The sequence below is a fragment of the Aulonocara stuartgranti genome (assembly GCF_965226115.1).
Source record: "Aulonocara stuartgranti genome assembly, chromosome: 11".
Lineage (NCBI taxonomy): Eukaryota > Metazoa > Chordata > Actinopteri > Cichliformes > Cichlidae > Aulonocara > Aulonocara stuartgranti.
Genome location: NC_138947.1, coordinates 33,277,636 through 33,288,390, shown reverse-complemented (window position 1 = coordinate 33,288,390; position 10,755 = coordinate 33,277,636). Strand labels below are relative to the sequence as shown.

General features: G+C 43.5%; 2 protein-coding genes across 6 annotated transcripts in view; one reads left to right on the top strand and one right to left on the bottom strand.

The window, feature by feature from the left end:
• The window catches only part of LOC309717771 (uncharacterized protein), a 352,978-nt gene that overhangs the window by 18,321 nt on the left and 323,902 nt on the right, over positions 1–10,755 (top strand). The gene's annotated exons all lie outside the window — the stretch shown is intronic.
• The window catches only part of LOC309717776 (low-density lipoprotein receptor class A domain-containing protein 4-like), a 272,052-nt gene that overhangs the window by 8,248 nt on the left and 253,049 nt on the right, over positions 1–10,755 (bottom strand). For all 5 annotated transcript variants that reach the window (XM_082552603.1, XM_082552607.1, XM_082552604.1 and 2 more), the window contains 2 exons: positions 3,823–3,977; positions 2,179–2,229 (listed from right to left, as the gene is read on the bottom strand). In XM_082552603.1, the coding sequence (XP_082408729.1) occupies positions 2,179–2,229; positions 3,823–3,977 (206 nt within the window). The remainder of the gene's footprint in view (positions 1–2,178; positions 2,230–3,822; positions 3,978–10,755) is intronic.

Sequence of the window (10,755 nt, the reverse complement as noted above, 5' to 3'; positions counted from 1 at the left end):
GGTTTTTAGAGGATCAGGGCAATTGAAATGGAGAGACGGAGTGAGGGAAAGAGTGGAACTGAAAGGATTAAAAGGAAAGGCTACTGAGATAAGGAGAGAGAAAGAAAGAGCACAGAAATGAAAGGAGGAGAAGAAAGAGGCAGGGAGATAAAACGCGAGAAGGGAAAAAGAGCTGAAGGCAGAGAGAGAAAGGACAGAGACAGACAAATAGACAGACGGCAGGGGGAGAAAGGTGTGGAGCTGATAGAGGGAGCAGAGCGCAGCAGAGCGGGGCAGCTCTCAGACGTCTGTCTAGACAGTGTCAGGGGAGGTGTTGCTGATTAATGACGCACCAAAAACCATCCAACCCCCCGCCCTGCCACACAAACACTCAGTCAGCCCCCATCCCTGCATCCATCAGCCACCCACACTCAGTGGCTGCGTCTCCCTCTGCGTTCGTCTCTCCGTGGCCTTTTCCTTAGTTTCCGGGTCTCTCTGGGTGCACACGTCGTTTTTACGACTCTCTCTCTCTGCCGCATAAATACTGGGGCACTTTAAATCCGACTTGGTGCTACAAGCCAGTACAGACTGCCAAAGTGCATCCACACTTGCCAGCCAAAAACTTTCACACAGCCTCAATATACTATTATCTGCAACTAATCAATACTACCATGTGATTTTCCAGCAGTCTTTTAACCCAGCGCGTCTCTTCCGACCCTGACTCGGAAGCTCCTCCATCTGGCATCAACGCAATTAAGAGATCAGATCACCAGTCACAATGAGTATACTGGCATTTGTCTGTGCTTTTGTATTCACGAGTCTTTGTGAACATGCCAATTTTGATCTTGTTTTGGAGTACAGTGCCAGGCATACCCATTGCAACACAGTGTGTGAGCTCCAATTCCTGCACGATCAAATATTTACCAGCAAGCAAAAAAATGCACATATCAGGCTCTCTGGGCCCTGACTGAACCACCAAACAACTCTACAAGGGCAAGCGCTGATAAATAAGCCAACAAAGACACAAAGAGAAGCTGAGAGGAAATGGATGTCTTTTATAACGGGGCGAGCAGAGCGTGGAGATTAGACAAAAGCCATCCCTGAGTGTGTTCAGGTCTCCTTTCTCTGTTTTATTCCTTTTAATTACCATTTTTACACACTGCACTTCTCTATACCGACTCTGAATGCCAAACTGTTAAATGCACTTTTATCATCTATGTTCTTTTCATTGCATTTTAGTTTGATAAAAAGGTATGAATTTTGGGGTTCTGTATTTGTTGTGTTTATTTGTAAGGGCTGCAGCTACTTGAAAATAAAATATTCAGCAGCAGAGAGCATCTGATTGTAAGCCTTTAAAGATCACTTGGTTTTTCCACAAGGACAAACACTGAATTAACCCATAACCAGAGCTGCCAACGAGGTTTTTATTAATATTTAAATTGCTTCCCTAAAAACGAGGCGTCCTAACCAAATGAACCAAGTCCAGGTGGTCACACTGTGATTCTGACTGAGATGCAGCTGCAATAAATGTGTCAGATTATCAAAATTTATTCAGCCATACGTTGCAGTTAACAATACCTCTACACTCTTCTACGCACTCTGCCTACAGACAAAATCTGTACTGAGGAAGGATACTGCGCTGGGCTGAATATTTGTTGACATCATCATTGCACGTTCATAGTTTTTTGTTTGTTTGGAGAGACCATCAGTGTAACTGTGTTCTTTTATTTTTTTTAAAAAGTGCTGTTTTATGCATTCATTGTTTCCTTATAGTTGCGATGCTGACAAGAGTCATTGTCTCCATTTAGTTCTTTATACCTTACTTTGTTAAAGGTTTGAGAATTTCTAAAAGCTCCTGCAATTCAAGGAAATTCCTGACAGAAAATGTGTCCAAGGATCACAACTGTTTCCAGATCCAATGCTCAGAGAGAAAAGACCAACAACCTTATCACAGTAACTTAACTGGTTAGAGGCTACACACTCAGGAGCCTGCAGACAGCCAAACTAGCAGAAATTTTAGTAAGAACTTGCTGAATCTACTGAAATTCAATATTTGTAAGTTTACATATAACAAGTGTAGACAAAGCAATACTCAGTTTCATTGTGGAAAAGTGAAGTTTCATTCAGCTGAGCACTCAGCTCCTATAACATGCGGCATTAGCTGAATGTGTTTATCGGGAGTCAGTGTGGTGGTCTTACCTCCGAGGCACCTTGCCGAGAGCCGCTGTCTGAAGGCCACAGGCACCCGTCCTGCACATGGAGACACAAACAAAGAGGAAGGCAAAGGTTCAAAAAGTCCCCGGGTGGGTTGAAGATTGTTGTGTTTGTGCTTCAGTGGGATGCTCAGGTTAGCAACAAAAACAACATATTACTAGAGATGCATAAACAGGACTGGTCCAGAATTTAAGATGAGAAAAATACATGTAAAAGAAAATGTAAAAATGGTGTCATCAGGTAGCCTGTCCAGGTGAGCAGCTCCCAATGTAACAAGAATATGAGTTGACCAAATATATGCCCAGATATCCAGTGCTGGATACTGAGGATGAGCTGGGGCTGGGCTCTAGGGATAAAATGTGTAATGCTTTAGAAGTCTGCAGTCATTACGGTTTGCTGTGTCTGAAAAGGATTTTGATGTGACACCATTAACAAACTTTCTTACTTCACAGCTAAAGAACAAAAAAAGGAGAAGAAAAAGAAGAAAGCATGAATTAAAAAAAACAAACAACAACAACAAAAAACCAAAAAGTAACAACTTAATGAGGACACAAAAGATGAAACAGCGGCACTGAGAAATGCCTGATGGCTTCAAACCCAAAATTCTGCCCTGTTTGAGAGCACAACAAAAGACAGAAGACTCCATTTTAAAAATAGGCAGGATAAAAGCTACAACAAATAAACACAACTGTCAAATAATTGCAGTTTCCCCTTCATCTACACTTGACTGGAGGATCTTTTCTCAGACAGCACAGTCAACAACATTTAGCTGGGGTTTTTTTTTGTTTTGTTTTAGGGGGAGCAACATGAGAAGCATAAACATGCATAAATACTGTTTATTCATGCATCTTTTAGGGGTAAAGGTCATCATTCAGTGGGCTTGTTGCTTTCTGATGTTGCTTTGTACCTCGCTTTGATTGAATGATACACAGCACAGAGTGGCAGGAGGAATCAAAAAGCAGAGCTTATTAGCTGAACACTAATATTCAAATTGTTGGTAACAGTACACCAAAGCTGACAAATCATTAGGCTGAATATGTTTATGGATCCATAATGCATCATGTTTTGAGCCTGAGTCTATTTCAACGCACATAAATAAACTGTGTGTGTGTGTGTGTGCATGTGTGTTTGTCCCAGAGTGTACATGTCAGTACGGGGGCAGAGCGGCTGCCGTCTAGACGGCGCTGTAGTGAATTAAACATCAAGACCTGACAGAGTCTGGCTCTGAAGAAACCAATTCAGCAAGTTCATCTAACAGACGCGCGCGAAGACGTTACCTCGCTGAAACTGGGACAGAAACTCAGACTGGGATAAAAGGATTCATTTAGCTCAGCACAGCTTTACTGGGAACATACTGGTAAGCTATGTTTGTCCTGCTGCAGAAATACAGAAATGTACTGTCACAATGAGTAGGCAGGGACATTCAGTGAGAACAGATGAACACACATGCGCGCGCACACACAGACACCAGTTTAGATCAAAATGTTACTGGCATGGATGCTGGGAGAACAGTGCCGTCTGAGCCACTCAGTACAAGCAACACAAACAAACAGTCTCTTTTTAGCTCTCCCTTTCTTTCTCTGTTTCTCAAACACCCACCCGCCCACAAACCCACCCACCCACACTGACCTGTTGTAGGGCATGGTCATGCCTGCGGGCCTGGCTCTGCCTCGTTATGAAAGACCAGGTGGAGAGCTTGTAGTGGTTGAGCAGGCAGATGATCACCACCACCATCACAGTCATCACAACGATGATGATGATGATCTGAACAAACTCCAGTTCAGCTGCACAAACACATGGAAAGAGAGGAAGAGGATTAGCATCTAACTTTTAGAGATTAAAGGTACTTTAGCAGTTAATGACTACTCTTAATATCAAGTTATTTAAAAAGGAAAAAAAAAGACACATCACGTGGTTTCCAGACAAATCTGCATCATCTCAAAAACACCCAATACATTTTCTAAGAGCACAAACAGACCGACAGAAATATTTAATTTTGTCCAATAAACACTTTAAAGCAATTCAAATTTAATCACATGTGGGGAAATAAGATTTGAGAATGTTTCACACACATCTTAAAAACTGCCTTCAAGTGAAAATCACATTATGTAGCAGAGATAGTGAACACCTCCAGGATTAGGATATTTGCAGGCCTTTTAAAGTCAGACAGGTTGAAATTTGACTGAACTACTTCAGTTTGAGAATCCTAAGAGTCACATTAATCATTCTTCGTCAAATCTGCACTGTTAAAAAGGCAGATTTAAAGCAAAGTGATAACAGGCCAGTTTCATAACTAAGATCATCTCTGCTGATGGAGATCATGCAAAATGAAGCCTCCAGGACACCCGGTAAGAGGACCAGTGATTTGAACCACGACTGAGCTGCTCTAATGTGTGTTCGCCAGCAGAGAGCAGCACAGGTCAATCTCCAAGTGGCTGAGTATATGTGTGATTTACACAGTATATGAATATGTGTGTGTCTGTCTGAGGAATCTACAGAGAAAAGCTTCAAATCACAAAAAAGATGAGTGTTGAGACAGTGTGTGCCGTCTGTCCCAGAACACAGTGGTTCCTTTGTGGAGACACTGAATAACTGTGGTGTTCTGTTCTGTGACACACAGCCACACACACACACACACGAGCATCAGAGCTGATGTGGTATGACCTCCCAGATCAGGGCACCACCGGGAGACACAATGATCGCCGCTTTTCACTTACGTCTGCCTCCCATCTCTTGTTCATTGTATCATGCTCTCTTGCTCGTCTTTGAACCCTGTCTGCATCTCAGCTCACCTGCCATCACTTTCTCCAACTTTCCTCTAACCCTATCCATGCATCCTCCTCTCCCTCGCCTACACGCCTCTTCTTGCAGTCTTTCAACTCTTGTCTTTACCGATCTCTTTGCATTCTTCCCTCACCCACCATCATTCATTCCCTACATTTCCCTCATTCTTTGTCATCCCCTACTTTGGTTCTCTCCCTTCTTTCTCGTCCACCCCGTCTCTGCTCCCTGCCAGCCTCCCTGTCTGCAGTGTGACACTCTTTTGTTGTGTTGTTGGTTTGTTCTGAGTAGGAGTCTTGACCTTGTCCGGTGTTGGCACCCAGTCTGACCTCTGACTCACACGCTTGCTCACTGCTGGACATCCAGTACACTGTGCGTGTGTTCTGTATGAACAATGACACAATGTACGCTCTGCTATTTCAGCCACAATGCCTCAATTCTCAATGCTCCCCCCCCCCCAAAAAAAGCTCTGTGCAATCTGAGGAGCACATTACCCATGATGCAACTGGACAGCTTTTGACATGGCAAGGGTAGACCGAGTGAAAAAAAATTAAGCAGAGTGTTAAAATCCAAAAACAAGAAGAAATGGAAAGTAATCAGTAACAGAATATCTTGTGAATTCTTTGAAATTAAGAGCACAGAAGGAGACAACCAGAAATGAAAGAGAGCTAGTTAAAGCCAACCTATCTCAGGCTTGCCTGCCTAATAATCCTTCGTGGCTTATTTGTCTGCAATATGGTGGGTTAGAGTCAAAGCTGGGCTGAAATGCAAAACCCACCCAAACCTGCCTCTGCTTTACCACAGCAGCCACAGGGCGGGGCAGGAGTGAGAGGAACAAGGCCAACTAGAAAAAACCACAGTGAATGGGGGGTGGGGGTAAGAAAAACTGTGGGAAGGAATGAAACCTAAACCAGCAAAACCAACGAACATTAACCACCAAAGAGCAAAGAGGTGGGTACTGCAACCAACGGTGACAGAGAAGCTCCACAACTTCCCCTCTGAGATGAAAGTGAGGTGGTGAAGTGAGCTCAGATGAATTTAATAGTATAATTCAGCAAATTTACCTCATTAAACAGCCTTCTCAAACTATTTAATTGACAAATATAATAACAATCTTAGTGGAAAATCATGACCCACCCCTCTCACATCAGACATTTGAAACTAAGGTATTAAACTCTTGATCGCAGTGCGAGTCACCTAATATTTAACAGGCAAGAGTAAGGGGAGTGCTGAGAGTCGAGATGAAGGGTCGAAACTGGTGTTTAAAAAAAATCTCCTAGTAACATAACATCATGGAGGAAGCCTGTGGCAAGGAGCGACAATTCAAACCTTACTGCCCATCTCAGCTCGAAGACCTTGTATCATATTATACCAGTACAGCAGGAAACCTGGCCTACTTGTGGTTGTTAGTTTCCAAAAGTCAAATGGGTGGCAGAGCCTTCAGCTGTCAGGTGATCTCATATGGAACCAGCTCCCAGTATTCAAATTCTCCTTTTGGATAAAACCAACTTGTGTACCTCGCTCAGGGAACCTTCTCTGAGGTAGTTCTGCTGGAGGTCTCTGTTAAAAGGGAGTTCTTCCTCCTCACTGTCTTTAAGTGCTTGCTCATACCTCATTCTTGTTGTACCTTGCAATATAAAGCTGCCTGAAACTGGTGCTATATTAATACAGTTCAGTTGTACTGAGCCTTGTTGAAGTGTGGTGAACCCCTGCTTTAAATCATGGGGCAACATGAACATCTGTATCAATTCATTTAACTTCTGTCAAGGTATTTTATTCTAAACTACAGCTTCATTGTGGTACGAGGTTTCATACCAAGAATATATGTACAAGATTTAATAAAGTTAAGTAAAAAAAATAAAAAACAAAAAAAACAGAAGACACTCCCACTCCCCAGTTTGGGCGCATCAGCTCTCTGTGAAATAAAGCACGGTGTCAGAAAGTTAAGTTGTCGAGCTGCCTGCTTTACTTTGGAGCTTCATCCAGTTACCAGCCTGGGCCTGTGCATTCACCACAGCAGCCACAGGGAGGGGACGGAGGAGGCTTTCAATCAGAGAGAAGCATTCTGGGAAACCAAGTCGACCAGGCAGTCCTGTAAGCCAGCTGGATAAATATCACATACTCTGCCTTCTGCTGTTGTAAAAGCGGCACAAAGCCGACGCCTGACTCAAAGCTGGTGTACTTCTTCTGAAGTGCACAGGCGGGGATGTTTTCACAGCTCAAGTTCATGTTTTTACAGTTCAAGCAAAATAAAAAAGTACAGCGGCTGTAGTTAATGGCCTCTTCTCTAAACGCCAGGGAGGAAGGAAGCCAGAGGAGGAGTTGAGAAGAGAGGAAGGAAGTGCGGGGAGGAGAAAAGACTGGGGGGTGTCCTCTCTGAACCCAGTATCCACCCGAGTTCAGAGGCTCCAGAACAGAGCGTACAGCACAGGCTCGCTCACAGGCCAGAGAACAGTGTGTGCTGGCAGTCTGCATTAACAGCACCAGCCTGATGTTATTACTACAGTAATCCACTTGTCAAAACAATATCAGCCCGGCGTCTGCAAAAACCCTTATTCCTTCAGCAGGATGAATCACTTGCATTACAAGCCAGCCGTCCTGTCGTTTTTTTTCCTGCTGCGGTGACGAGAGAGGCCATCGAGTTTATTCAAATCATGTCAAAGTGACCATGCTGCACAGCACCGAGCTTAACACATCTGTTCGGGCACTGGCTGTTTTTACACAGCACAGCTTTGTCGACAAAAGGGAAACATTAAATAAAAATATAAAAAAACCATACTGTACATACAAGTATACTTTGAGGGTGTTAAAAAAAGTAATTCAAAGCCAATTTTAAAGCAAGAATTCTCACTACCAGAAGGCAAGTAGAGTTTTTTTAAAAACATGCTTATGGCAGCAAATATAGCACAACTAATCTATATTCTACTGAAAAGGCCTCTCTGTCAAATGCTATAAATGTTAACTACATAAAGCTTAAAACAGTCTTCTTCAGGCTTTTGTTTTTTTTAACTGTAGCCAATTTCATGAGTCAGGAAGTGACTCAGAAGAAGATACAAATCAAGTAGGGCTTACAATAACAATTACGTCTATGAGAGGTCAAAGCTTTATCGTTTACGTTGAAGAACAAATGATTTTTTTTCTTAAAAAAAACAACTTTATTTTAACAGTGAACAGTAATGGGATGATGGGACATGAGGAAGGAGAGAAGGAATGATGTAGTTGGACTTGACATGAACCCAAACATAGAGGATTTCAGTACTTGGCAGATTCTGTGCTACAGGCAAAAAGCCAAACACTAAAAGAGAGGGTAAACAGCTTGGAGAAAGAGAGAGCACACACACACTAACCCAGTGACAGCGCTGTAACCTGTGTGTGTATGCATAGTGGATGGGGAGGGCAGCAGGAGGTCAGACAGTTCAGCTGACCTGTTGGTGAAAGAAGCTGTCAGATGCACAGCAGACAACTGCGCCACTATCAGTGGCCAACACTGCTTTAAGAATAGCGATGAATTATGTAAACCCTAACAAGATCAATTCGCTTTATTCCCCCAAAGAAATGGCTGCCCATGTCACAAATCCCTTTGTTTGTTTGTTTGTTTTAAACCACAGTAAAAACATTGCTGCTGATGTGAACAGAGCCTGTTTCGTGCGTCTGTCTCTGTACAGTACACGGGATTAGACCGTTTCAATGCACACGTCTATGTCTATATAATGTGGCCCAACAACAGCGTGTATATACTGCTGATTCACTCCTGCTGGCAGCAAAAGTTAACACTGAGGCGAAAAAAATCACTTGCACGACTAATGAGGGTTTGCGGGCTTACCCTGTTGAGCCTTGAAATGAAAATCAGGCTAATGGCAATCTACAGAGACTGCACACGCTCAGATGGGGCCTCTAACATTGTTATTGCTCAATAAAAATAACATTTGAGCTCAGATGACCTTAGATGCTTCCGTGAGAAAAGTGGGCCTGGCTGGTTTCGTTTGCACAAAGGAGTAGTCTTTTGTCCAAAACCATGAGAATGTATTAAGATTTGAAGGTGGATGTACAGTGGGGCAAAAAAGTATTTAGTCAGCCACCGATTGTGCAAGTTCCCCCACTTAAAATGATGACAGAGGTCAGTAATTTGCACCAGAGGTACACTTCAACTGTGAGAGACAGAATGTGAAAAAAAAAATCCATGAATTCACATGGTAGGATTTGTAAAGAATTTATTCGTAAATCAGGGTGGAAAATAAGTATTTGGTCACCTCAAACAATCTCTGGCTCTCACAGACCTGTAACGTCCTCTGTAAGAAGCTTTTCTGTCCCCCACTCGTTACCTGTATGAATGGCACCTGTTTGAACTCATCATCTGTATAAAAGACACCTGTCCACAGCCTCAAACAGTCAGACTCCAAACTCCGCCATGGCCAAGACCAAAGAGCTTTCGAAGGACACCAGGAAAAGTATTGTAGACCTGCACCAGACTGGGAAGAGTGAATCTACAATAGGCAAGCAGCTTGGTGTGAAAAAATCAACTGTGGGAGCAATCATCAGAAAATGGAAGACATACAAGACCACTGATAATCTCCCTCGATCTGGGGCTCCACGCAAGATCTCATCCCGTGGGGTCAAAATGATCATGAGAACGGTGAGCAAAGATCCCAGAACCACATGGGGGGACCTGGTGAATGACCTGCAGAGAGCTGGGACCAAAGTAACAAAGGTCACCATCAGTAACACACTACAACGGCAGGGAATCAAATCCCACAGTGCCAGACGTGTTCCGCTGCTGAAGCCAGTGCATGTCCAGGCCCGTCTGAAGTTTGCCAGAGAGCACATGGATGATACAGCAGAGGATTGGGAGAGTGTCATGTGGTCAGATGAAACCAAAGTAGAACTTTTTGGTATAAACTCAACTCGTCGTGTTTGGAGGAAGAAGAATACTGAGTTGCATCCCAAGAACACCATACCTACTGTGAAGCATGGGGGTGGAAACATCATGCTATGGGGCTGTTTTTCTGCCAAGGGGACAGGACGACTGATCCGTGTTAAGGACAGAATGAATGGGGCCATGTATCGTGAGATTTTGAGCCAAAACCTCCTTCCATCAGTGAGAACTTTGAAGATGAAACGAGGCTGGGTCTTCCAACATGACAATGATCCAAAACACACCGCCCGGGCAACAAAGGAGTGGCTCCGTAAGAAGCATTTGAAAGTCCTGGAGTGGCCTAGCCAGTCTCCAGACCTCAACCCCATAGAAAATCTGTGGCGGGAGTTGAAAGTCCGTGTTGCTCGGCGACAGCCCCAAAACATCACTGCTCTCGAGAAGATCTGCATGGAGGAATGGGCCAAAATACCAGCTACTGTGTGTGCAAACCTGGTAAAGACCTATAGTAAACGTTTGACCTCTGTTATTGCCAACAAAGGTTATGTTACAAAGTATTGAGTTGTAGTTTTGTTATTGACCAAATACTTATTTTCCACCCTGATTTACAAATAAATTCTTTACAAATCCTACCATGTGGATTCATGGATTTTTTTTTTCACATTCTGTCTCTCACAGTTGAAGTGTACCTCTGGTGCAAATTACTGACCTCTGTCATCATTTTAAGTGGGGGAACTTGCACAATCGGTGGCTGACTAAATACTTTTTTGCCCCACTGTATGCTGACGTCAGAGCCCGAGTGTGCAGGAGTGGCTCTCTAGCTGCTTGCTAATTTAGAGTAGTAGAGCAACTCCCAGCAGCAGAGAAAACTGCTTTTCTTTCTCATATAGCAGAGAGCTTCAGCTGCCATA